General features: G+C 44.9%; 1 protein-coding gene across 3 annotated transcripts in view; it reads left to right on the forward strand.

The window, feature by feature from the left end:
* Positions 1 to 24,124, forward strand: part of PPP2R5E (protein phosphatase 2 regulatory subunit B'epsilon) — a 169,414-nt gene that overhangs the window by 104,591 nt on the left and 40,699 nt on the right. For all 3 annotated transcript variants that reach the window (XM_081090300.1, XM_081090302.1, XM_081090301.1), the window contains exon 4: positions 15,024 to 15,125. In XM_081090300.1, coding sequence (XP_080946426.1) covers positions 15,024 to 15,125 — 102 coding nt within the window. The remainder of the gene's footprint in view (positions 1 to 15,023; positions 15,126 to 24,124) is intronic.

The raw sequence follows: 24,124 nt of genomic DNA on the forward strand, positions 1-24,124 counted from the left end.
TCGGCAGTTTCTAGAAAATTATTGAAAGACCTTAAAAGTGTGGTTTTGAGCTCTATATCTTCCATTTCTGACATTTGCATCCTGTTTCTTTGTCTCCTCATTTTTTTATGTTTTCTTGGTGCACCCCCTAGTGGTCTTTGCGTGCAGTCTTGTTGTAGTTAAGCCTTGATTGTTGTAGGTAATACTAGAGGGGATTTGACCTCCCTGCCAAGTGGCTGTGAGAATTAGCTGTGTCTGCAGTGAGAGAACTTCTGTCCTTTAAGGGAGGTGCTAATCTGGCCTTTGCCTGAGGCTATCCGGCAAATGCCTCTGTGCAGGGCTTGGGCGGGGCGGGTCCCAGGGGATCTACAGGGCGGGTGGAGCAAGCAGTGATGGCTGCTCTCAGTCCCGTCCCCAGGGGCTCTGCCTCTCAGAGTCCCAGCAACTGCTGCAAACCTCGGAGGGAAAGCTGCCTTCGAGTTCCTACCGAAGCCAGACAGTCCCGCTTCTCCCGTTTGAGCCTGGGTCCCTAGAGACTCGCCCAAATCTGGAGCTCAGAGTCTGAGATTCCTTCCCAATTGAAACAGACAACCGTGCCCTCAGCCGCCAGCCCACTCCGCATGCACTCTACACCTTAGTATTTGACTTCAGCACTGCGCCTCCTCTGAGTCTCGGTATGCTATTCTCTTTCCTCCTAGTTGTAGAACTTCCACTCAGCCAGCCTTCCTGTGGTTCTGGGTGATGTCCGTTTCGTCTTTTAGTTGTATTTTTGAAGTGGTTGTTCGAGGCAGCAAACTCCGGTGTTTACCTATGCCGCCATCTTGGTGTTTTTTTTCCCGATTTGTTCATTCTTTGAGAGGCTCCGTGTTTTACCAGTTTATTTTGTTCACCAGATTTTTATTCACTTGATTTTTAGATTCACTTGTTGATAGATATGTATTTGTTATCACTTTTTTGTTCATAATTTTTATCTTTACTTTTTTCTTCTTCTTTCCCTTCTGAAAGAATACCCTTCAGCATTTCATATAATACTGTTTTGGTGGTGATGAACTCCTTTAGCTTTTCCTTATCTGTGAAGCTCTTTATCTGACTTTCAATTCTAAATGATAGCTTTGCTGGGTAGAGTAATTTTGGTTGTAGGTTCTTGGTATTCATCACTTTGAATATTTGTTTTTTAAAAAAATATATTTTATTGATTTTTTACAGAGAGGAAGGGAGAGGGATAGAGAGTTAGAAACATCGATGAGAGAGAAACATCGATCAGCTGCCTCCTCCACACCCCCCACTGGGGATGTGCCCTCAACCAAGGTACATGCCCGTCACTGGAATCAAACCTGGGACCCTTGAGTCCACAGGCTGATGCTCTATCTACTGAGCCAAACCAGTCAGGGCCACTTTGAATATTTCTTGCCAATCCCTTCTGGCCTGCATGGTTTCTGTGGAGAAATCAGCTGACAGTCGTCGTATGGGTACTCCCTTGTAGGTAACTAACTGTTTTTCTCCTGCTGCTTTTAAGATTCTCTCTTTGTCTTTTGCCCTTGGCATTTTAATTATGATGTATCTTGGTGTGGTCCTCTTTGGATTCCTCTTGTTTGGGACTCTCTATGCTTCCTGGACTTGTAAGTGTATTTCTTTCACCAGGTAGGGTAAGTTTTCTGCCATTATTTTTTCAAATAGGTTTTCAATATCTTGCTCTCTCTCTTCCTCTGGCACCCCTATAATTCGAAAGTTGGTATGCTTGAAGCTGCCCTAGGGGCTCCTTACACTATCTTCATAGTTTTGGATTCTTTTTTCTTTTTGCTTTTCTGATTGGGTGTTTTTTGATTTTTTGTATTTCAAATCTTGATTCTTGGGGTCCTCTGGTCTATTGTTGGATTTTTGTATATTATTCTTTATTTCAGTCAGTGTATACTTAATTTCTAATTGGTCGTTTTTTCATATCCTTGAGGGTCTCAGTAAATTTCTTGGCGGTTTCTAGAAGATTCTTGAGTAACTTTATTACCGTGGTTTTGTCTCTATATCCAGTAGTTTGCTTTCTTCCATTTCTTTCGTTTGTGACATGTTTCTTTGTCTCCGCATTTTGGCCGCTTCCCTGCGTTGATAGAGTGGCTTTGTGTGCTAGCTGTCCTATAGGGCCCAGTGTCTCAGCCTTCCTAATTACCTGAGGTTGACACTCTTGGTGCACCCCTTTGTGGGCTGTGTGCATAGTCTTGTTGCAGTTAAGTCTTGATTGCTGTTGTCATCACTGGGAGGAATTGACTACCAGGCTAATTGGCTGAGAGGACCAGCTGGGTCTATGATGGGAGAACTGCTGTGCTGGAGACACCCTTATGGAGTAGGACTTGCTTCAGTGGGGTTTTGGTGCTCACTGAGTCTGCCCCTTGAGTGTGTGGCTTATGGACGTGAAGAATTGTACTTGGTATGGTCTCATTCTGACCACTGGGTACACTGGCTCCTGGATCTCCAAGGAGGTGCAAATTCAGCCGTTGTCTGAGGCCACCTAGCAGGAGCTACGGAAAGATCTGCAGATTCCTCCTCTTTGTTTGGGGTTTGGAAGTGCCCAGATGAGGCCCAGTTATGAAGCAATGCGGGCTGCTGTCTAGGCCAGTGATGGCGAACCTATGACACGCGTGTCAGGTGACATGCGAACTCATTTTTTTGGTTGATTTTTCTTTGTTAAATGGCATTGAAATATACAAAATAAATATCAAAAATATAAGTCTTTGTTTTACTATGGTTGCAGATATCAAAAAATTTCTATATGTGACACAGCACCAGAGTTAAGTTAGGGTTTTTCAAAATGCTGACACAACGTGCTCAAAAGGTTCGCCATCACTGGTCTAGGCCTTCTTTTGGAGGGTTTGGTGCTCTTTGACCCAGCTGCAGTTTGTTAGGTTTTAGATTACAAAAGAACAGGCAATTCATGTGCAAAAGCCTCTGCTCACAGCTTGGGTGGGGCGGTGTCTCAGGGAATCATCAGGGCAGAGGAAACTGCAATGGCTGCCAGTCTGCTCTGTGTCAGAGAGGTCCCAGTGTCTCTGTGTTCCATGGCCCCGTGCAGGAACAATGATGACTGCAAGCACCTCTGTGAGAAAGCCGCCCTCATGTTCCGGCCTGATGTCAGACAGTCCAGTTTCTCCCCATGTGAGTCTGGGTCCCCAGAGTCTCACCCAGAACTGGAGTTCAGAGCAATTGGGAACTTGTATCTCCCTCCCGATTGAAAATGACAACAGCGTACCCAGTTGCCAGCTCGCTTCCATGCACGCCTCGTACTTCTGCACTTCCGCATCTCTGCACCTCCCAGCAGCTTCAGTGTGCTTTTCTCTTTCCTTCTAGTTGTAGAATTTCCACACAGCCAGTCTTCCTGTGGTTCTGGATGGTACCTGTTTTGTCTTTTAGTTGTAGCTTTGATTTGGTTGTGCAAGGCAGCAAGTACAAGTGTGTACCTATGCCGCCATCTTGGAAAGGTTTTCTCTTTTTTAATAAATTTTATGGTGGTGACTGACATTGGTCAACCCAAGGGTCCTCAAACTTTTTAAACAGGGGGCCAGTTCACTGTCCCTCAGACTGTTGGAGGGCTGGAATATAGTTAAAAAAAAAAGCTATGAACAAATTCCTATGCACACTGCACATATCTTATTTTGAAGTAAAAAAACAAAACGGGAACAAATATAATATTTGTATTTGCATGTGGCCCATGGGCCATAGTTTGAGGACCCCTGGTCAACACGGACATAGAAGTTTCATGTGTGAAGTTAGCACCATGTGTCCACCACCAAAGTCAAGTCTTCTGTCACCTCATATTAGAATCCCCTTCTCCCCTAGCCCTCCCTAATGGCAACTACCACACTGCTGTTTGTGTTCATAAGTTTCAGTTTTATATCCCTCATGAGTGAAATTGTTTGGTTCTTAGCTTATTAGAGTTTTTCAGGTATATACCCAGAAATGGGGTTTTGGGTCATATGGTAGCTCTATTCTTAATTGTTTGAGGAATAGCCAGAATGCTTTCCATAGTGGTGTACCAGTCTACATTCCCACCAGCATTCAATGAGGGTTCCATTTTTTTTCACAGAATCTCCAACACTTGTTATTGCTTGTCTTGTTGATAATGGCCACTCTAACAGGTGTAAGGTGGTATCTCAATGTCGGTTTAATTTGCATTTCCCTTATTGCTAGTGACGTCTGAACATATATTTATATATCTACTCCAGGCCTGGTGCACGAAATTCATGCATGGGTAGGGTCCCTTGGCCTGGCTGGTGATCAGGGTTGATTGGGTCCTTCTGGCTGCCGGCTGCCGGTTGGGGCCTTTCTTCATTCCACGGTGCCCCCTGGTGGTCAGCACATGTCATAGCGAGCGATTGAACTGGTTGAACTCCCGCAGGACAATTTGCATAGTAGGCTTTTATATATATATAGACTAGAGGCCCGGTGCACAAAAATTTGTGCACTGGCAGGGGGTGGGGGTGGGGCTCAGCCTGGCCTGTGCCCAGTCACAGTCCAGGACCCCTTGGGGGATGTCCACTTGTTGACTTAGGCCCACTCCTCGGGGGATCAGGCCTAACCTTGCAGTCAGACATCCTTCTGGCAGCCAGGGAGCCCTCGGGGGATGTCCAACTAAAGGCTTAGGCCCCCAAGGGATCAGGTCTAAACCATTAGTTGGACATTAGTGCTGCCACGGAGGTGGGAGAGGCTCCTACCACCACCACTGCGCTGGCCAGCCATGAGTCAGCTTCTGGCTGAGTGGCACTCCCCATATGGGTCTTCTGGGTCCCGCCCTGCCTTGCCTTTTTTTTTTTTCTAAGACATTTCACTTTATTTAAAAGAAGCCAATAAACAGGATATAAAGGGTATGATATTTACAACAGTACAGTAAACAGGTTAGTTTCCCGGTAGGATCAGTAGTCTTTCAGTAAGTATAAACCCCCCTTCCCCTTGATGCTCAACCCAGCTGGCAGACAAACAACAACAGTGGGGTGGGATGGGACTGCAGGATACAAAGTCTCCCTGAAGGGATTAAAAATCATGTAGATGCTAAAATGTCCACGAAGAGGGGACCGCAGGCAGGGCTGCACCCAGTCTCTGGGGTGCCGCCCCTCCCTTCACCATCGCAAATCAGGGGGCCGCAGGCCAGCTGGTACCCCTGGCCCCGGGGGTCCTGCACCCCGGCTCTCTCTTCCTCCGATCACCATGGCGATCACCGGCACCCCGGCGGGGGGTTGTCGCCTGGCCTGCTGCCGGGCTTTCCACAGGGCTGCCTTTGCCCATCCCCCAGCTCTTGCCTGCCACCGTTCTTCCGTCTTTCCCCTTTTGCCTCCCGTCATTGCGCCTATGTATGCAAATTAGCTGCCAACTTTGTTGGCAGTTAATTTGCATATCTCCCTGATCAGCCAATGGGAAGGGTAACGAAGTTACGGTTAATTACCATGTTTCTCTATTATTAGATGGGATTGGCTGTTTGTATGTCTTCTTGGGAGAGGTGTATTTTCAGGTCCTCTGCCCACTTTTTGATTGGATTGTTTATTTGTTTGGTGTTAAGTTTAACGAGTTCTTTATATATTTTGGAAATTAAACCTTTGTTGGAGCTACTGTTTGCAAATATCATCTCCTATCTGGTTGGCTGCTTGTTTGTCTTTTTGTCTGTTTCTTTTGCCGTGCAGAAGCTCTTCAGTTTGATATAGTCCCATTCATTTACTTTTGCCTTAACATCTCTTGCCTTTGGGGTCAAGTCCAAAATGTGTTTGCTACCACCCAGGTCCATAAGATTGGTACCTATATTTTCGTCTATGTAACTTACAGTTTTTGGTTTTATGTTTAAATCTTTGATCCATTTTGAATTAATTTTTGTACATGGGGACAAACTGTAATTCAGTTTCATTCGTTTGCATATGGCTTTCCAGTTTTCCCAGCACTACTTCTTGAAGAAACTGTCTTTACTCCAATGTGCATTTCTGGCTCCTTTGTTGAAAATTATCTGTCCATATATGTATGGTTTTATAACTGGGCTCTTTATTCTGTTCCATTGATTTGTGTGTCTGTTTCTCTGCTAATGCCATGGTGTTTTGATTTTCGTAGCTCTGTAGTATAATTTGAAGTCAGGTAGCGTGATTCTTTTCAGGATTGCTTTGGCTATTCTGGGTCTTTTGTGGTTCTATACAAATCTGATGGTTTCTTGTTCTATTTGTTTAAAAAATGTCATTGGGATTTTGATGGTGATTGCATTAAATCTGTATAGTGCTTTGAGTAATATGGCCATTTCAACTATGTTGCTTCTCTCATTCCATGAACATGGGATGTTTTTCCATTTCATTGTGTCTTTTTCAATCTCTTTTATTCATGCTTTGTAATTTTCAGTAAATAGGTCTTTCACATTCTTTGTTAAGTTTATTCCTAGGTATTTTATTCTTTTGGTTGCTATTGCAAAAGGAATTGTTTTTTCCATTTTTTTTTTAAGTTTGTTGTTTGTATACAGGAAGGCAATGGATTTTTGCACATTGATTTCGTATCCTGCAACTTGACTGTATTTGTTTATTATTTCTAGTAGTTTTTTGGTTGTGGAAGACGGCGAGTACCGGTGTTTACCTACATAGTCATCTTAGTTCCCTATTTATGACTTTTATGTTATAAAACAAATTACATAGCAAGGTACCTATACAAATTTTGTTAGAATTTTGGTTCTTATTCTTAGAGTCTAAATATTTATTACAAATTCTAGTATGTTTGGAAATAGTCTCTCTTTTTAAATATCTGATTTATAGCCTTAAAATAAGTTTTGCTTATGTTCACATTTTTTATTTTGCATGTGTTTTTAAAAATTGTATCCATAGTAAATGTTGATGAACTCCTCAGAGATTTTCCTATTTTCTTTCAGGATTTAGTTTTACCATATCCATTTAGATGAATCTGTTGGGCTAACACAAAATATTATGAGAATAATGCCTGCTGACCTAGCTTCAACATTGTAGCTCAGTGATATTATTGAAATTGTTACTTGCATGATGTCTTAATACAAATAGTGCTAAAGAAATAATGAGACTTTGAAATTTGCTTGATGATCTCTAACATCATTCATTTAATCCTTTTTGTTAGGAAATTTACTGTTTAGATGTAATCTCAAGAAAATTGATTTTATAGCTTTGATGTCATTATATTTGTATTTAACAGTTTTCTTGCAGTCTTACATAATTGCATGACATTAGTTTCACAGATAAAAGGTAAACTCATTCATCTGCTTTTATCACAGAAAGATGACACCTAATCAGCTAGAAAGATGATTGTGAAGCACAAAGAAGTTGATTTACATTGCCTTATTATATTGTAGTAAAAGTGGTTCCCAGTTTACCTAAGCCTTAAATAATGATAGTGCTAACAAATATATAACTAACAGAAATTGAGACTGTTTGTTTAACAACTCTCACTATATTTTCCTTACCCTCTATTTTGTTCAGTGTTAATCTTGGTAGATATTTACGAATAGTTACTAGATACTAGCCACATTCTCTTCCTTTATAATTTGCTAATCATTTTTCTTAAACAACAACAAAATGTTATCAAAATTATGGTGTAAAATTAGTAGTAGTGTATGGAGATAAAAGTGTTGGGAATAGTGAGCCTCTTTTCTGTAGTAATTTTAATTTTCAGTGATTTGTATTTTGATATTGCATGTCAAAGGTAATGCTGTTTGTTTAATGAAAACTTGAAAATATACCTAAATACGTCTTCCTCTTTTGCTTATTGGGCCATCCACTTGGGAACCTTTTAGTCCCTTCTTTCATTTTTGGCCAGGACTTTGAAATTTATTTTTTGCACCATAGTTAACAGGAATCAACAGTAACTAAAAAACTGAAAAATAAGCAAGCAGCTGCTCAGTCCTGTGCCTTCCTTGCAGCACAACCTTCTTTCTTCCTCTTCCTCAGCAGGCTACAGTGCCAGTTCTGCGCACAACTGACTTGTACCCAATGGATGTTCTTAATCAATATTAGTGTTATTTTAGAGTTGTCAGATTTAGCAAATAAAAACACAGGCTATCTAGTTATATTTGAATTTCAGATAAACAACAAAACATTTTTTTTTAGTCTGAGTGTGTCCATTAATAATATGTGGACATACTTGAACTAAAAATTATTTATATAAATCTCAGATTTATTTGGTAATCTTAGTTATTTCCACTTATTGTATACTAGAGGCCTGGTGCACAAAATTGGTGCATAGGTGGGGTCCCTAGTCCTGGCTGGCGATCAGGGCCTATTGGGGCCATCTCATCCAGTCCCCATTGTTGCCAGGCTGGCCAGGGCCTGCTGATTGCTGACTTGGGCCTGCCTGACAGGGCCTGCTGGACTGGGGGGGCAGGGGGAAGGATGGGGGTTGGGACCATGGGAGGTTTACCTGCTGGGGGGAGGGACCGGGGGAGGTTGGCCGGCTGTGGGAGATTGGCTGTGGAAGCACACTGACCACCAAGGGGCAGCTCCTGCGTTGAGTGTCTGCCCTCTGGTGGTCAGTGTACATCATCGCGACTAGTTGACCGGTCATGCTAGGCATTCAGAAATTAGTAAGGAAGTTCTTAGGGGGCTCAAAATCTAATTGGAGGAGATAAGAGAAGGGATGGGAGGAATAGGAACACCAGAGAGGAAACTATTATAATACTAGTAATCTAGATATTTGGTGATGGGGGTCTGACCCAGACAGTGGGAATAAAGAGGTTGTTATATTTCCCTGTTAATGCTGAGCAAGGTCATCAGCTTATACCTGAACTAGAGGCCCAATACACGAAATTCGTGCAAGGGGTTTGGCCACTGCTGCTGTGGCGGCCACCTCTGCCTCGGCCCCCACCACCATGGCTTTATCCTGAAGGTCATCTGGAAGGACAATCTGGTCTAATTAGCATATTATGCTTTTATTATTACAGATTATAGATGTCCTCAGGTAGGTAAATAGTTTTTATGGGTGCTGTTGAGGGCCACTGGCAGGCCAAGAACCTAGGAAGAAGATTATGAGAGGTGAGAAAATGAAAAAATAGTAAAAATAATAAAAAGAAATGGGGAAGCAGAAGGCTCTACCGGAGGAAAAAGAGATATATAAACAAGTAAGGTTCATACATGGTCTTCATGGGTGGGGATAGAGGCGGTATGCCAGAGAAAGACCCTGAAAACCAGCCCTCTTTGCCTGTTGGGGCACTGTGTTGCCTTGAAAAACCCATAAGCTCTTTGAGCCATACTTCTTTTTTTTTTTTTTTTTTTAATATTTTTTATTGATTAAGATATTACATATGTGTACCCTCTACCCCCCCTCTCCCCGCTCACCCCCTCACCCCCCCGTTGTCCGTGTCCATTGGTTAGGCCTATATGCTTGCATATAAGTCCTTTGGTTGATCTTTCCCCCTTGCCCCCACCCTCCCCTACCTTCCCTCCAAGGCCCGACAGTCCAATCAAAGCCTCTCCGTCTCTGGATCAGTCCTTGTTCATCAGTTTATGTTGTTCATTATATTCCACAAATAAGTGAGATCTTGTGGTATTTATCCGCTCTCCAGTTCCATCCATGCTGTGGCAAATGGTAAGAGTTCCTTTTTCTTCTTCATCTTCTTAAAGAATACCTTTCAGCATTTCATATAATGCTGGTTTGGTGGTGATGAACTCCTTTAGCTTTTTCTTATCCGTGAAGCTCTTTATCTGACCTTCCATTCTGAATGATAGCTTTGCTGGATAAAGTAATCTTGGTTGCAGGTTCTTGCTATTCATCTCTTTGAATATTTCTTGCCACTCTCTTCTGGCCTGCATGGTTTCTGTTGAGAAATCAGCTGACAGTCGGATGGGTACTCCCTTGTAGGTAACTGACTGTCTTTCTCTTGCTGCTTTTAAGATTCTCTCTTTATCTTTTGCTCTTGGCATTTTAATTATGATGTGTCTTGGTGTGGTCCTCTTTGGATTCCTTTTGTTTGGGGTTCTCTGCGCTTCCTGGACTTGTAAGTCCATTTCTTTCACCAGGTGGGGGAAGTTTTCTGTCATTATTTCTTCAAAAAGGTTTTCAATATCTTGCCCTCTCTCTCCTTCTGGTACCCCTATAATTCTGATGTTGGTACGCTTGAAGTTGTCCCAGAGGTTCCTTACACTATCTTCATATTTTTTGAATCTCTTTTCTTTTTTCTTTTTCGGTTGGGTATTTTTTGTTTCTTTGCATTTCAAATCTTTGACTTGATTCTTGGGATCCTCTTGTCTGCTGTTGGAGCTCTGTAAAGTATTCTTTATTTCAGTCAGTGTATGCATAATTTCTAATTGGTCCTTTTTCATGACCTCCATGGTCTCACCATACTCCTTGAGGGATTCATTAAATTTATCGGCGGTTTCCATAAAATTCTTGACAAACCTTATAAACGTGGCCTTGAACTCTATATCCAGTCGTCTGGCCTCCTCCGTTTCTGCCAATTGTGACCTGTTTCTTTGTCTCCGCATTTTGGCTGCTTCCCTGTGTTGATAGAGTGGCCTGCGCGCCAGGTGTCCTGTAGGGCCCAGTGTTGAGCCATACTTCTTATTTGTAAGATGAAAGTGCTGGATGAAGAAGTTTCTAATATCTGATTCTGAAAGCTACTTTGTGCATCCTCTAATCTTAGGTTTTCTATTTCTTTTAATATCTGCTCCTCCCATTCCCCAGCCTTGCTTTCTGTCCTTATAGTCACTTATTGGAGGTCAGGCCAGGGTCTTCAAGCTTTTTAGTTTGATTCCAGCATTCAGTGTTTATTATAATACTACTAGAGGCCTGGTGCATGAAAATTCATGCACTGGAGTGGGGTTCCTCAGCCCGGCCTGCCCCCTCTCACAGTCTGGGAGCCCTCAGGGGCGGGAGGTGACCCGGCGATCAGGGGAAGGTGATGCCCCATCACACCTCTGCTACTGCCACTGCTGGCAGGACAAGCCTTGGCCGGCCCTGGTTGCCTGAGCCTTGGGAGGCCCTGGGTGGCTTGGCAGCTGCCATCAGAGGCTTGCCTGTGCCTTGGGCTGGCCCTGGGGGGCTGAGGGGACTGGGGGTCTCTGGAGTCAGGCACGCGGAGTGGCTGGGCATGTCTGGAGGCGTACCCGGCCTTGCTGTGCCTGCTGCCCTGGCGGGGCTGAGGGGACTGGGTGCCACCATCTTGTGGCTGTGGGCGCCACCATCTTTGAGGGCATAGCAGTCATTTAGCATATTCCCTCCTTATTGGCTATGGGCCTTCCATCTTTGAGGGCAGGGCAGTAAATTAGCATATTCCCTCCTTATTGGCTGTGGGCACCGCACTCTTTGAGGGTGGGGCAGTCAATTAGCATATTCCCTCCTTATTGGACGTGGGCACTGCCATCTTTGTGATGGTGTGAGGGCCAATTAGCATATTCCCGCTTTATTAGATAGGATAGGCCCGGTGCACGAAATTCGTGCATGGGTAGAGTCCCTAGGCCTGGCCGGCAATCAGGGCCAATCGGAGCCTTCTGGCTGCTGGCCTGGGCCTTCCTTCATTCCATGCTGCCAGCTGGTTGTCAGCGCACATCATATGGAGCGGTCGAACTGCCAGCAGGTCGGACTCCCTGTCAGCCTTTTCTTTCTTCGCTTTTCTAAAATTCGATACCTTGCACAAGATGCACAGATCACTGAACCAAGTTATTTATTTGTATTTTTAAATTTATTTATTTTTTTAAAAAAATATATATTTTATTGATTTTTCCACAGGGAGGAAGGGAGAGGGACAGAGAGTCAGAAACATTAATGAGAGAGAAACATCGATCAGCTGCTCCCCGCACACTCCCTACTGGGGATGTACCCGCAACCAAGGTACATGCCCTTGACCGGAACCGAACCCGGGACCCCCAGTCCACAGGCTGACGCTCTATCCACTGAGCCAAACTGGTCAGGGCTTAATTTATTTTTTGATTGATTTCAGAGGAAGGGAGAGAGAGAGAGGGATAGAAACATCAAGGATGAGAGAAAAATCATAGATCGGTTGCCTCCTGCATACCCCCTGTTGGGGATGGAGCCCACAACTTGGGCATGTGGCCTGACTAGGAATCAAGCCATGATCTCCTGGTTTATGGGTCAACACTTAACCATTGCCCACACTGGCTGGGCCTCACTTTTATTTTGTGAATATTTATTGGATGCTTGGTATATGCTAGGAAAACAAATGTGAATATGACATTGAATATTTCTGATTAGTGGGGAGAGAAAAACAAATATGTAAACAACTAATTAGTATAGCACATGGTGGGCACTGTCAGAGAGTTTATGTGTCCAGGAATACAGAGGAACAGAAGTTTCTATCTCTTTTTAAAAAAATATATTTTATTGATTTTTTTTTTACAGAGAGGAAGGGAGAGGGATAGAGAGTTAGAAACTTGATGAGAGAAACATCAATCAGCTGCCTCCTGCATACCTCCTACTGGGGATGTGCCCGCAACCAAGGTACATGCCCTTGACGGGAATCGAACCTGGGACCCTTTAGTCTACAGGCCGACCCTCTATCCACTGAGCCAAACCGGTTAGGGCAAGTTTCTATCTCTTTATCCAGATTTTGACTATACAAAAGCCTGTTTAAAGTTTTTTTTTTTTACTTTTATGGTTTACTTTCATATCTCAGGAGAGGAAGAAAAGTTGTTACAAATATAGTAAATATAAATGATTTAATTAGAATGAAAACTCAATGCAGTTTTTGAAATATGTATGTAGTTTAATGAAGACTTGAAAGCAAATTATTAAAAGACTTTTGTCCTTGTGATTGCAGTATGACTGATTGAAGAGAAGTCAAAGGTTGATGGTCATGAAAACTCATTAGTTTCTTTGTATATTTAATTTCTAATAATCATTGGAAGGGACAAAAGTGAAACAGTAGCACTGTGCATGCTGTCATTAGCCATAGCAAAAACATCCTAATGTACTCTTTTTCAGTAATCTAAACTAAATTCCAGCAAAAGATGTGGTCTACCTACTCTTCTAGAAGGCAGTGGTGGAGCTTAACAATTTGGGTTCGGTTGTAACTTCTGGTTACTAACTGCAACCTGAGATCTTAACAACACTTGCGTTATCAATAGTAAATTGGGGATAATAATAATAATGTGCAATTTTTAGGGTTGCCAAACCCAATAGCAACTGCTTTATGTTCATCTTATTCTCAGAACAGCATTTGCTGCTGTTGATTTACTTCTTTGGACATTCTTTCTTAGCTCCCGAGACCCCCAAACTTTATTTCTTTTCTTCATCCTTCTACTCCTTTCATTTGCGTTTCTTGGCTGTTCTTTTTCTATCTGATTTCTAAATGTTGGGTGCCTGAGGACCTTTTATTTCTCTACTCCATTCCAAGGTGTCCCATTAGTCCCATGGTTGTAAATATCATGTATATGCTGATGTGTTCTTTTGTCTCCAGTCCTGACCTGTTCAGCTCTGAATTTATGTGATTAAATCCAGATATTCACATATTGCTTGTTCCTAGATAGTGCTTGTTCCTGCAACACATTCCTAACTGGATCTCTGGGTCTTCCCACCAAAACAAGCAAACAAAGAAACCCTTTCTCTTTCCGACCTCTCTCTATCTTGGGTAAATAGCCTTAAATCTATGACTCATACTTGATTCTTCCTTCTCCTCCACCCCATATATCCAAGTCAGCAGTATGTATATTGAATCACTTTATTTCTGTCTGTCTTCTCTGTTACCATCCTAGTCCAAACCATCATCATCTCTTACTATGTTCACAGGGCTTCTGACTTGTTTTCTTCCTGTCTATTCTATACATAGCTACCTGCGTCATTTTTCAATAAAGCAAAAACCAACTCATGTCATGTCTATGATTAAGATCCTCTGGTGGCTTCCTATGGCACTTAAAATAAAATCGAATCTCCTTTGCATGGCTTATATACCTGGGCTTAGTTTCCATAGCTAGGAAATTGGGAATCTGACTTGCACTAGAATGTAAGCTCCAAGGAGGCACAGATTTTTATCTGCATTGCTCACTGTTATTTTCCTAGTGCCTAGAACAGTGTGCACATACACAGTGAACACTTAATACTTGTTGAATGAATAAACACATTTAAGTGATATGGCCCCCCCAAAGCCTTTCTTCTTCCCTATTTCAGCATATTAAAGCTTAGTATTTTCTGCATGTATAGAAAAGTCCAACAGAGGCTTCTGGTGCAGTATCTCCTTGCTGTTCCTTCATTGCTTTCTAATCATATAACTCGCCCTCTCCCCCATTTTCTTCCCTGTTTTGTTCTTCAGATCTGAGGATATGTTTAGAGATACTTAGGATACTTAGGAGATGATAGGTAAGTAGGTCAAGAAAAAGAATAGAAATTGAAAAGGAACTCTGAGAATAATAGCAATAGCATTTAAAAATAAGCATTTTACTGTAGAAATCTTGGACTATATACAAAAATGATAGAATAGTATAATGAATCTTCATCTTGTCATCACCCAGTTAAAACAGTTACTAACTCATGGCCATTCTTTGAGCAACTAGCATTTAATTTGGAAATTGCCTATGCCTGGTTTATAGAGGTTTGTATCTTATCCAGGGCTTGTTATTATTTTGTAAACCAACAGAATAGATTAGGTCTGATTTTAAGCATATTGGAAGAGTTCTGACCTATCTTCTCTGATGTATTTTTTGTGAAAGCCTGAAATTTCTCCATTAATTCAACTGTCAATTTGAAAATTGTGAATAAGCCTGAGAAGGGAAATGCAGGAAGCCCATTAACGGTTATTTATATCTTAGTGTAAATTGGTTAATTAGAAGCCTGTTGACTGGTAAGTAACCAAAAGCAGGCTTTGATGGAAGGTCTACTGTCATAGGGACCTGCAGTGGGAAAGACATAAGGACAGGGAGTACTGTTCAGGGGGTAGAAGGTGCTGCTTTGCAGCCTCCAGGCTTTGCCTAGAGGTGGTCCTGACCTCGAAGCGTATAGAAAGAGGCCCTCGTTCCAGTTTGGTGATACTCCTGTCATCTGTCATCTGTGTTCCTTTTGGATGGCTGCAAAGATCTGTGTAGGGCTGTCTGGGAGGTGCTTCCCAGCTAACTCTGCTGCCTGTTTATTTTTAGGTATCTTGCAATATATTCAGAACTCTCCCTCCTAGTGACAGCAATGAATTTGATCCAGAAGAAGATGAACCCACGCTTGAGGCATCGTGGCCACACTTACAGGTACTTTGAACTACCATTTGTTATAAAAGAAAGATTCATTAACCTATTAGCTGATTAGCATGGGCATTTCTTGAGGGCCATTAGTCACTTAAAATCAAATTAGGGAACATAATTGGGAAGCCAGAGAATGTCTTTTATCTTTCTTATTTTTGATAATTAGGATGCAAAAGAATAAAATAATAAGTTTCAGTACAATGCTTTAGTGTGGGCCCTCCCACGTTGCAAGTCCAACAGGCAGTTCTTGCTCTTTTATTAGAGTTTCTGTGTGAACTGCCTGCTGGAAGCTCAAGCAAGAACAGAACTGTTTTCACATTAATATTAGTTAGATGTGATTAGGTCACAGAGTACACATCTCATTTTCAGCAGTGGGTAGCCTGGGGACTTGTATGCCTGTCTTCATGATAACCACAAATGTGTTTTTTTAGCCTGCAAGGGCAAAAGCAAATTGCAGTAGCTATTTCAAAGTGTTGGAAGGAGGAGCAATAGCTGAGGTAACGCTTGTGTGATGGCCAGTTTTCCAATCACACTCGTATATCAGGACAGATCAGGGCCATCCCTGCATCTCCTTTCCAAGTACTAGGCCCATCTGTGTTGTATTTACTTATTCATACTGGTCATTTCCAATCCTCCTTTCCTGGCTGCCTTCTGTAGAACAACATTTCTCAAAAGAATAGAACAAGGAAATTTAATGTAAGGAACCCCAAAGTCATCTTCACTGAGTCAGACTGTCTGCCGGAAGCTGGTCCATCCTTGCTGCTTGACACAGTCGCTGCAGGAAAGAAACATCTGCACAGCATATGTTTCAAGGGACCTGGCGTATATAGCATACTGTTCTTAATATGTTTGCTCCCCTTAGTGCTGTGTGTTTTAACCAAGGTCACCTCTCCGAGAAAGGTTGTTTCCCCAGGTAGGAACTTTTCCCTGAAGTCAGGGAGGGGATGCCTCTCCTAGAAAGGTTGTTTCCCCAGGTAGGAATTTTTCCCTGAAGTTAGGGAGGGGATGAAACTCCTTAACTAAGTGCCAGGCGGGTAGTTAATCACTTCAACTACAAACAATCATGCTTAAGCTACATAATCTTTACTCCCTGGAATGGAGATAAGAAACGCCCTAACCTTTGTAATAGAAATTGACAGGATTAAAATCAACTGGTATAAATACAGATGTAACAAAACAATAAACAGCAGAACCTCTCTGGAGATCGAGACCAGAACTTGGCTGGAGATCCTGGCTAGGCTGCTGATCAACTGAATGCTGTCTCCGTGTCATTCCTTCTTCGCTGACTCCGTCTACACCTTTGGGGACCCCTGGACCTGCTGGGGTTGGACCCCGGCAACTGTCCTCAGAGGTTGGGTCCTCAGAGGCTTGTCCTCAGAGAACTAGCAAGGATGGAAAGGATGGAAGAGGAAGGATATTATCTTGTACATCTTTACCTCACTGCATCTTTGTGGCTGTGCTCGTAGTTACTGGTTGACTTTCTGAAATGCAGAATCTATTTATCTATATATAAAAGCCTAAGCGACCTTTACGACTGGTTGCTATGATGCGCACTGACTACCAGGAGGAAGATGCTTAATTCAGAAGCTGTCCCCTGGTGGTCAGTGCTCTCCCACAACCAACCTCCCCTGGCCATCCAACCTCCCATGGTCCCTCCTCTCGACTGGCTGGCCCTGATCATCCCCAATGGGGACTAGGTGAGATGGCCTCCATGGCCCCGATTGCTGGCCAGGCTGAGGGAACCCACCCGTGCACGAATTCATGCACCAGGCCTCTAGTATATATCGAAGGCTAATATGCTAAGTGTCCCTCTGCCCATCTGACTGGTTGCTGTGACACACACTGACCACCAGGGGGAAGATGCTCAACGCAGGAGCTGCTATGATGCACATTGCCCATTTACAGAGAAATGACTGTACGGACCTTGCGCTGACAAAGCAACACTTGGCTTCCCCTAAGCGGGATACAGGTCCCGCCACTACACCAGAGTGACAGCCCACCAAATCACAGCTGACGCTGCCTTGGCGCAAAATGCGGCCCACAGCCCAGCCCAGCCCAGAAACAGTTGCTGTGGCTGCCTGGGTAATGAAGTCACATAGCAACGCCTGGCTTCCTCTCTCTCTAGCGACAACTAGCCTCCTTGCAGTTTCTTCAGCCCAGGAACACAACTTGCTTTATAGCCAGGAGCAAACATTTCACACTTTAACCAAATGTCTGTGAAGTGTTTTCCCATAATTCATCTCATTTGATCCTCACAGAAGTCCGGGAGTAGGTAGATAGGAGACTCAGTGGAATCTTGTTTTCTTTTCATTAGCCGGAAAACGGAGATTTAAAAAGTTTAGATACTTGACCCAACTGAAAAGAAGTAAGAAATGATGGACCTTGAAAATGACTTCAGATTTTCTCACTGCGCAATATATAGTCAAACACTACTGCAGTTAAATATTTTACCCTTTGTTCTCCCTGTGTGATCTACAATAATAATGTGCTTTGTGTAGATATTTACTGCTGTATTGCTGACAATTACCCGAAAGAGAAGTTGGGGTGCTTCACTGGGCTGGAAAAAGTTTAGCTACATTAGAGAGCAGGTCAAATTAAGCAAGTTTATTCTATCATATATAATAAAGAGGTAATATGTAAATTAACCCTCACATCCTCACAAGATGGCTGCCTACGACCAGGCTGGCAGGGTGGTTAGTGAGGGACGAACAAATGACTGAACAGCAGGCTGCATGGGGCGACCAGGCCAGTGGGGTGGGGCCGTGAGGGGCTACCAGGCCGGCAGGGGGCGCAGTTGGCAGCAACCAGGCCAGCAGGGAGGGTAGTTGGGGGAGTGATCAGGCTGGTGTGGAGGGGGGGCAATTAGGGGCAACCAGGCTGGCAGAGGGGGACAGTTGGGGGTGCCAGGCCAGCAGGCGGAGGGGGCAGTAAGAGGTGACCAGGCTGGCGGGAGGGGCAGTTGGGGGCTAGTAGGCTGGCGGGGGTTAAGTGAGGGGCTACTAGGCTGGCGGGGGGGTGGGTAGTTGGTGGTGACCAGGCCAGCGGGGAGGAGGCAGTTGGGAACGACCTGGCCGGCAGCAGGAGGCAGTTAGGGGTGACCAGGTTGGCAGGGCAGACAGTTAAAGGTGATCAGGCTGGTACACAGAGGCAATGAGGGGTGATCAGGCCGGTAGGGGCAGGGGATGGCAGTTAGGGGCAACCAGGCAGGCAGGCAGGTGAGCGATTAGGAGCCAGTGGTCCAGGATTGTGAGAGGGATGTCCCGGATTGGAGAGGGTGCAGGCTGGGCTGAGGGTACTCCCCACCCCCCATGCATAAATTTCGTGCACTGGGTCTCTAGTCCTATCTAATAAAAGAGAAACATGGTAATTAGCGTATGACCGCTACCCTTCCCATTGGCTAATCAGGGCGATATGCAAATTGACTGCCAGCCAAGATGGCGGCCGGCAGCCAGGCAGCTTAAACTGAACATGAGGCTTGCTTGCTTCAGTGATGGAGGACTGCAACGTTCCTCACCTGCCTTGCCGGCCTCTGAGCTTGCAGTTTGAAACATTGTAACAAATATAGAAGCTAAACAAAACCCCAGAAACCAGCTTTCAGTGGCCTGGGATCTCAGAGCTGGAGTTGATACAGAGTTTCGATTATAGAACCTAAACAAACCAGATACCTGCTTTCAGCAGCTGAGGCCTCAGAGCTGGAGCCAGAGCTAAAGCTGGCCCAGAATAAAAAAAAAAGAAAAAAAGAAAAAAAAGAGCGGTTGGGAGCTTCCATCACCCGCCAGCCTGAAAACAGCCCTCAGGCCCTCACCCAGACTGGCCAGGCACCCCAGTGGGGACCCCCACCCTGAAGGGTGTGTGACCAGCTGCAAACAGCCATCATCCCCTCATCCAGGCTGGCCAGGCACCCCAGTGGGGACCCCCACCCTCATCCAGGACACCCTTCAGGGCAAACCAGCCAGCCCCCACCCATGCACCAGGCCTCTATTCTATATAGTAAAAGGGTAATATGCCTCCCAGCACCGGGATCAGCGGAGCCGCGAGGCCTCCCGGCACCGGGATCAGCGTGACAGGGGGCAGCACCCAAACCCGCTGATCGCCCTGGGCCCTGTGTGTGACAGGGGGCGGGGCCACAACCTCCCTCTCGGCCCTGCTCTTTTCCTGACAGGGGAAGGCGCCCCAACCCCCTGATTGGCCCTGCTGTGTTTCTGATAGGGGGGAGCTCCCCAACCCCCTGATCGCCCTGCGGCTCTGTGTGTGACAGGGTGCGGCGCCCCCCCCCCCCCCCACCCCATGGGCCCTGCTCTGTGTGTGATGGGGTAGAGCCATAACCTCCCCATCGGCCCTGCCCTGAGTGTGACAGTGGCGGCACCCCAACCCCCTGATCCGCCCTGCTGTGTGTGTGACAGGGGGCGGTGCCCCAACTCCCCTAACGGCCCTACTCTGTGAGTGACAGAGGATAGCTCCTCAACCCCCTGATGGGCCCTGCTCTGTGCGTGACAGGGGGGAGCCCCCCAACCCCCTAATGGGCCCTCCTCTGTGCGTGACAGGGGGGAGCTCCCCAATCCCCTGATCGGACCTGCTCTGTGCGTGACGGGGGAGCTCCCCAACCCCCGTGATGGGCCCTGCTCTGTGTGTGACAGGGGGCAGCGCCCCAACCCCCTGATTGCCCCTGCTCTGTGCATGACAGGGGGTGGTGCCGCAACCTTCCCATCGACCCTGCCTTGAGTGTGACAGGGGCGGTGCCCCAACCCCCCAATTGACCCTACCCTGAGCGTGACTGAGGGTGGCATTCCAACCTCCCAATCCGCCCTGCTCTGTGCATGACAGGGGTGGCGCCCCAACTTCCCAATCGGCCCTGCTCTGAGCCCGACCAGGGGCTGCACCTAGGGATTAGGCCTGCCCTCTGCCACCTGGGAGCAGGCCTAAGCCAGCAGGTTGTTATCTCCTGAGGGGTCCCAGACTGCGAGAGGGCACAGGCCGGGCTGAGGGACGCCCCCCTCCCCCCCGAGTGCACAAATTTTTGTTGCACCGGGCCTCTAGTATATATATATAAAAGGCTAAGTTGACTCACACATGCATGATAAATATAAAGCTCTCAGCTCTTACTGGTGCCAATAGCATGCACGTGTTTCAATCTGTCATTGTTGATCATGAATTTGGTTGACACTTCTTTTATAGAGAATGGATGAATAGCGATATAAAATATTTCTTCCAATTAATTTTCTTTCAGTGTGCACAAATCCGTGCACCAGGCCCCTAGTTTCGACATAAATTTGCAGCATTCCCTGTCTTGCTTTGACAATCCAAGGTTGCTACAGATATACATGTATGCTATTTCCTAGTTGTAGAGCGTTTTCAGGGGCTCTGCTCTCAACTCTTATCTAGGCATATTATACATATATATTTATCCTACTAGTGCCAAGATTGAGTAAATTAAAATGCTGTCATTGATTTACTATCTTAGATGCCTGGTGTTTTTTTTTTTTTTAAAGTGCCAGATGTGCTATATACATTCTAAGAAATTTGCAAGAACTATTAGTACTTTTTACGTGACAAAAATCCAAAAAAGAATTACTCTTTTGAATGGGTGGACTCCTTGTCATGTCTTATTCTTAACTAGAGGCCCGGTGCACACATTTCGGGAAGGGTCCTTCAGCCCGGCCTGCACCCTCTCCAATCCAGGAATCCCCCTCGCAATCCGGGACTGCTGGCTCCTACCACTTGCCTGCCTACCTGCCTAATTGCCCCTAACCGCCTCTGCCTGCCTATCTGATCACCCCTAACCACCTCTGCCTGCTGGCCTGATTGCCCCCTTAACTGCTTCCCTGCTGCCTGATCGCCCCCTAACTGCTCCGCTACCGGCCTGATCACCCCCTAGCTATTCCCTTGCTGGCCTGATCTCCCCTAACTGCACCCCCCTGCTGGCCTGATTGCCTCCTACTTGCTCCCCCTGCCGGCCTGATCGCCCCTAACTGCCTCTGCCTTGGCCCCTGTCACCGTGGCTTTGTCCAGAAGATGTCTGGAAGATGTCTGGTCTAATTAGCATATTACACTTTTATTAGTATAGATGCATGGCAGCAGTTTATAGAATTGCATTGTAGTCTGGAAAATAATTAAAAAGAAAACAAAAAAACATAATCTCCGGAAAGTTCCACATCTTATGGTATAAGAGACAGGAAAAGAGCTGTCTTTAAAGATTCAACTTGTTTCTCTCAAATAGATGTTTCTCTCTCTCTGTCTCTCTCCCTTGCACTCTCTCTAAAAAAATTAGTGGAAAAATATCCTTGGGTGAGGATTAACAAAACCAGTCAACCCACCAACAAACAAAAAGACTATGATTTTACAGGACTTCCATTTACAATTAAGGGATTGTTTTTAATGCTTTTCACCTGAGACTGAAAAACAAGAATACTGAAGTCTTTTTATTTATGTTCCTTAGTGAATTCTTTTATGTGACCTTGAAAACCAATTGATCCTTCCCAAATCCCCAGTCTTCCTTTAGAAAGGCAAGAGAGATTTTTGATTGAAGTAAAACCTGTCTCTTAAGCCTGTAGAACACTTATGCTTATTAATGAATGTGTTTTAGGTGTTTTCACCAAACTGTTTGAAACCATACCTGCTTTCAAGGGCCTGGAGGGGAGAGAGCACTTTGCCAATTCTAGTGGAAAGCCAGGCAGTCCAGTCTGGAAGACAAGAATCTCTCCACTCTGTGGGAGTCAAGAGACAGATGAAACCTCTTGAATGGGTTACTTGAAAAAGCCTTCCATTCTATTTGTAAAACTACGATTTCAAAGATTAGTATATTGAGAAAAGAATGGTTCTAGGAGGTGTTGGGACTCAGGTGTTAGTTACTACGACTAGGAGGATAACATGTACAACTGGACAGTCTTCTTCAGATCATTGGGAAAGGAGATTTTCTGAAATCAGAGTTTCAAAGACAAAAACATCCTATCTAATAAAGAGGGAATATGCTAATTGACCCTCATGCTATTGCAAAGATGCCAGCGCCCACAACCAATAAGGAGGGAATATGCTAGTTGACTGCCCCGCTCTCAAAGATGGTGGTGCCCACAGCCACAAGATGGTGGGGCCCAGTCCCCTCAGCCCCACCGGGGCGGCAGACGTGTGGCAAGGCTGCCCAGCCACCCAGGGCCAGCCTGAGGCACAGGCAAGCCTTGGATGGCGGCTGCCCAGCCTCCCAGGGCTGGCCCAAGGTGCAGGCAAGCCTTGGATGTTGGCTGCCCAGCCACCCAGGGATGCCCAAGGCTCAGGTAACCAGGGCCAGCCAAGGCTTGCGCTGCCAGCACTGGCAGCAGCAGAGGAGTGATGGGGTATTGCTTTCACCTGATTGCTGGGTTGCCTCCCACCCTTGAGGCTCCTGGACTATGAGAGGGGGTAGGTCGGGCTGAGGGACCCCCTCCCCCCCTCCAGTGCATGAATTTTCATGCACGGGGCTCTAGTCTATAATAATAAAAGTGTAATATGCTAATTAGACCGGATGTTCTTCCAGATGAAGCTGGGGCTGCAAGGGAAGCCTGGGTTCTGGGTGCCAGAGGGAAGCTGGTGCTGGCAGCCGGGGGAAAGGAAGGCTTACTCTTGCACGAATTTTGTGTATTGAAATTTGGCCTCTAGTAGATTTTGGCCTCTAGTAGTTTTATAAAGAAGTAAAATTTTAATGTGAATCTAGTGTTAAATTAGTGTCTGAAGTTAGAAGGTTACTATATGATACATTTGGGTTAGTGGTATCTGCAGGCCCTTTGCGGGGGGGGGGCCTGAAACCTGATTTTCAGTGGCCTAAACTAGTGGCCATCAAAACTAGTTTTATAGCCCTGGCCGGCTTGGCTCAGTGGATAGAGCGTCGGCCTGCGGACTGAGGGGTCCCGGGTTTGATTCCGGCCAAGGGCATATGCCTGGGTTGCGGGCTCAGTCCCCAGTGGGGGGTGTGCGGGAGGCAGCCGATCAATGATTCTCTCTCATCATTGATGTTTCTATCTCTCTCTCCTTCTCCCTTCCTCTCTGAAACCAATAAAGAAATATATTTTAAAAAAACAAAAACAAAAAACTAGTTTTATGATAATACTCCATTATTTGCTCTTTTCACTGTGTTGCTATTTCTACTAATAGCTGTAAAGTGATGGTGGTTGAAATTGTTTGTTGCCTCAGCACAAATCAAGGCAGTTGTGTCAAACTGGCCTAGAAGTCTTATTCTTCACTGCCACGTACTTGTAATTAAAAAAAACAATGGCAATTTCAACTAAGAATATCCTTGAAATGAATATTATAATGATGACCTTTGTTCAATAAGAAACTGATTATGTGAAGTCTCTTCTGCTTAATAAGGGATTTAAAAAAAATCAAGTGTAGCCCTAGCCGGTTTGGCTCAGCATTGGCCTGCTGAGCAAAGGGTCCTGTGTCTGATTCTAGTCAAGGGCAAGTACCTTGGTTGCAGGCTCCTCCCAGGCCTAGGCCCTCAGGGTGCATTCAGGAGGCAATCAATCAATGTTTCTCTCACATTGATATTTTTCTCTGTCTTTCCCTCTCTTTTCCACTCTTTCTAAAGATCAATGGAAAAATATCCTCGGGTGAGGATTAAAAAAAAAAAAAAATCCAGTGGAGCGTGGCAGGTGTGGATTGACCCATGAACCTAGGAGGTCACAGTTTGATTTCCGGTCAGGCTCATGCCCCGGTTGTGGGTTCGATCCCCAGTATAGGGCATGCAAGAGGCAGCCAGTAGATGATTCTCATCATTAATGATTCTAGCTCCCTCTCTCTCTCCCTTCCTCTCTGAAATCAATAAAAATATACAAAAAAAATAAAAATAAAATGTAAATAATCTATCTTATTTAGAAAATGTGAAATATTCATCCCCCTCCCCCCAAAAAGAATGTCCTTGAAGAAGCAACAAAATTATTAATTTTATTAAATCTTGACCTTTGAATACACGGGTAAAAAAATATTCTTCATGAAGGAATGGAAAGCATGCACAAAGCACATCTGCTGCTTACCGA

This window comes from Myotis nattereri, assembly GCF_964212035.1.
Source record: "Myotis nattereri genome assembly, chromosome: 1".
Lineage (NCBI taxonomy): Eukaryota > Metazoa > Chordata > Mammalia > Chiroptera > Vespertilionidae > Myotis > Myotis nattereri.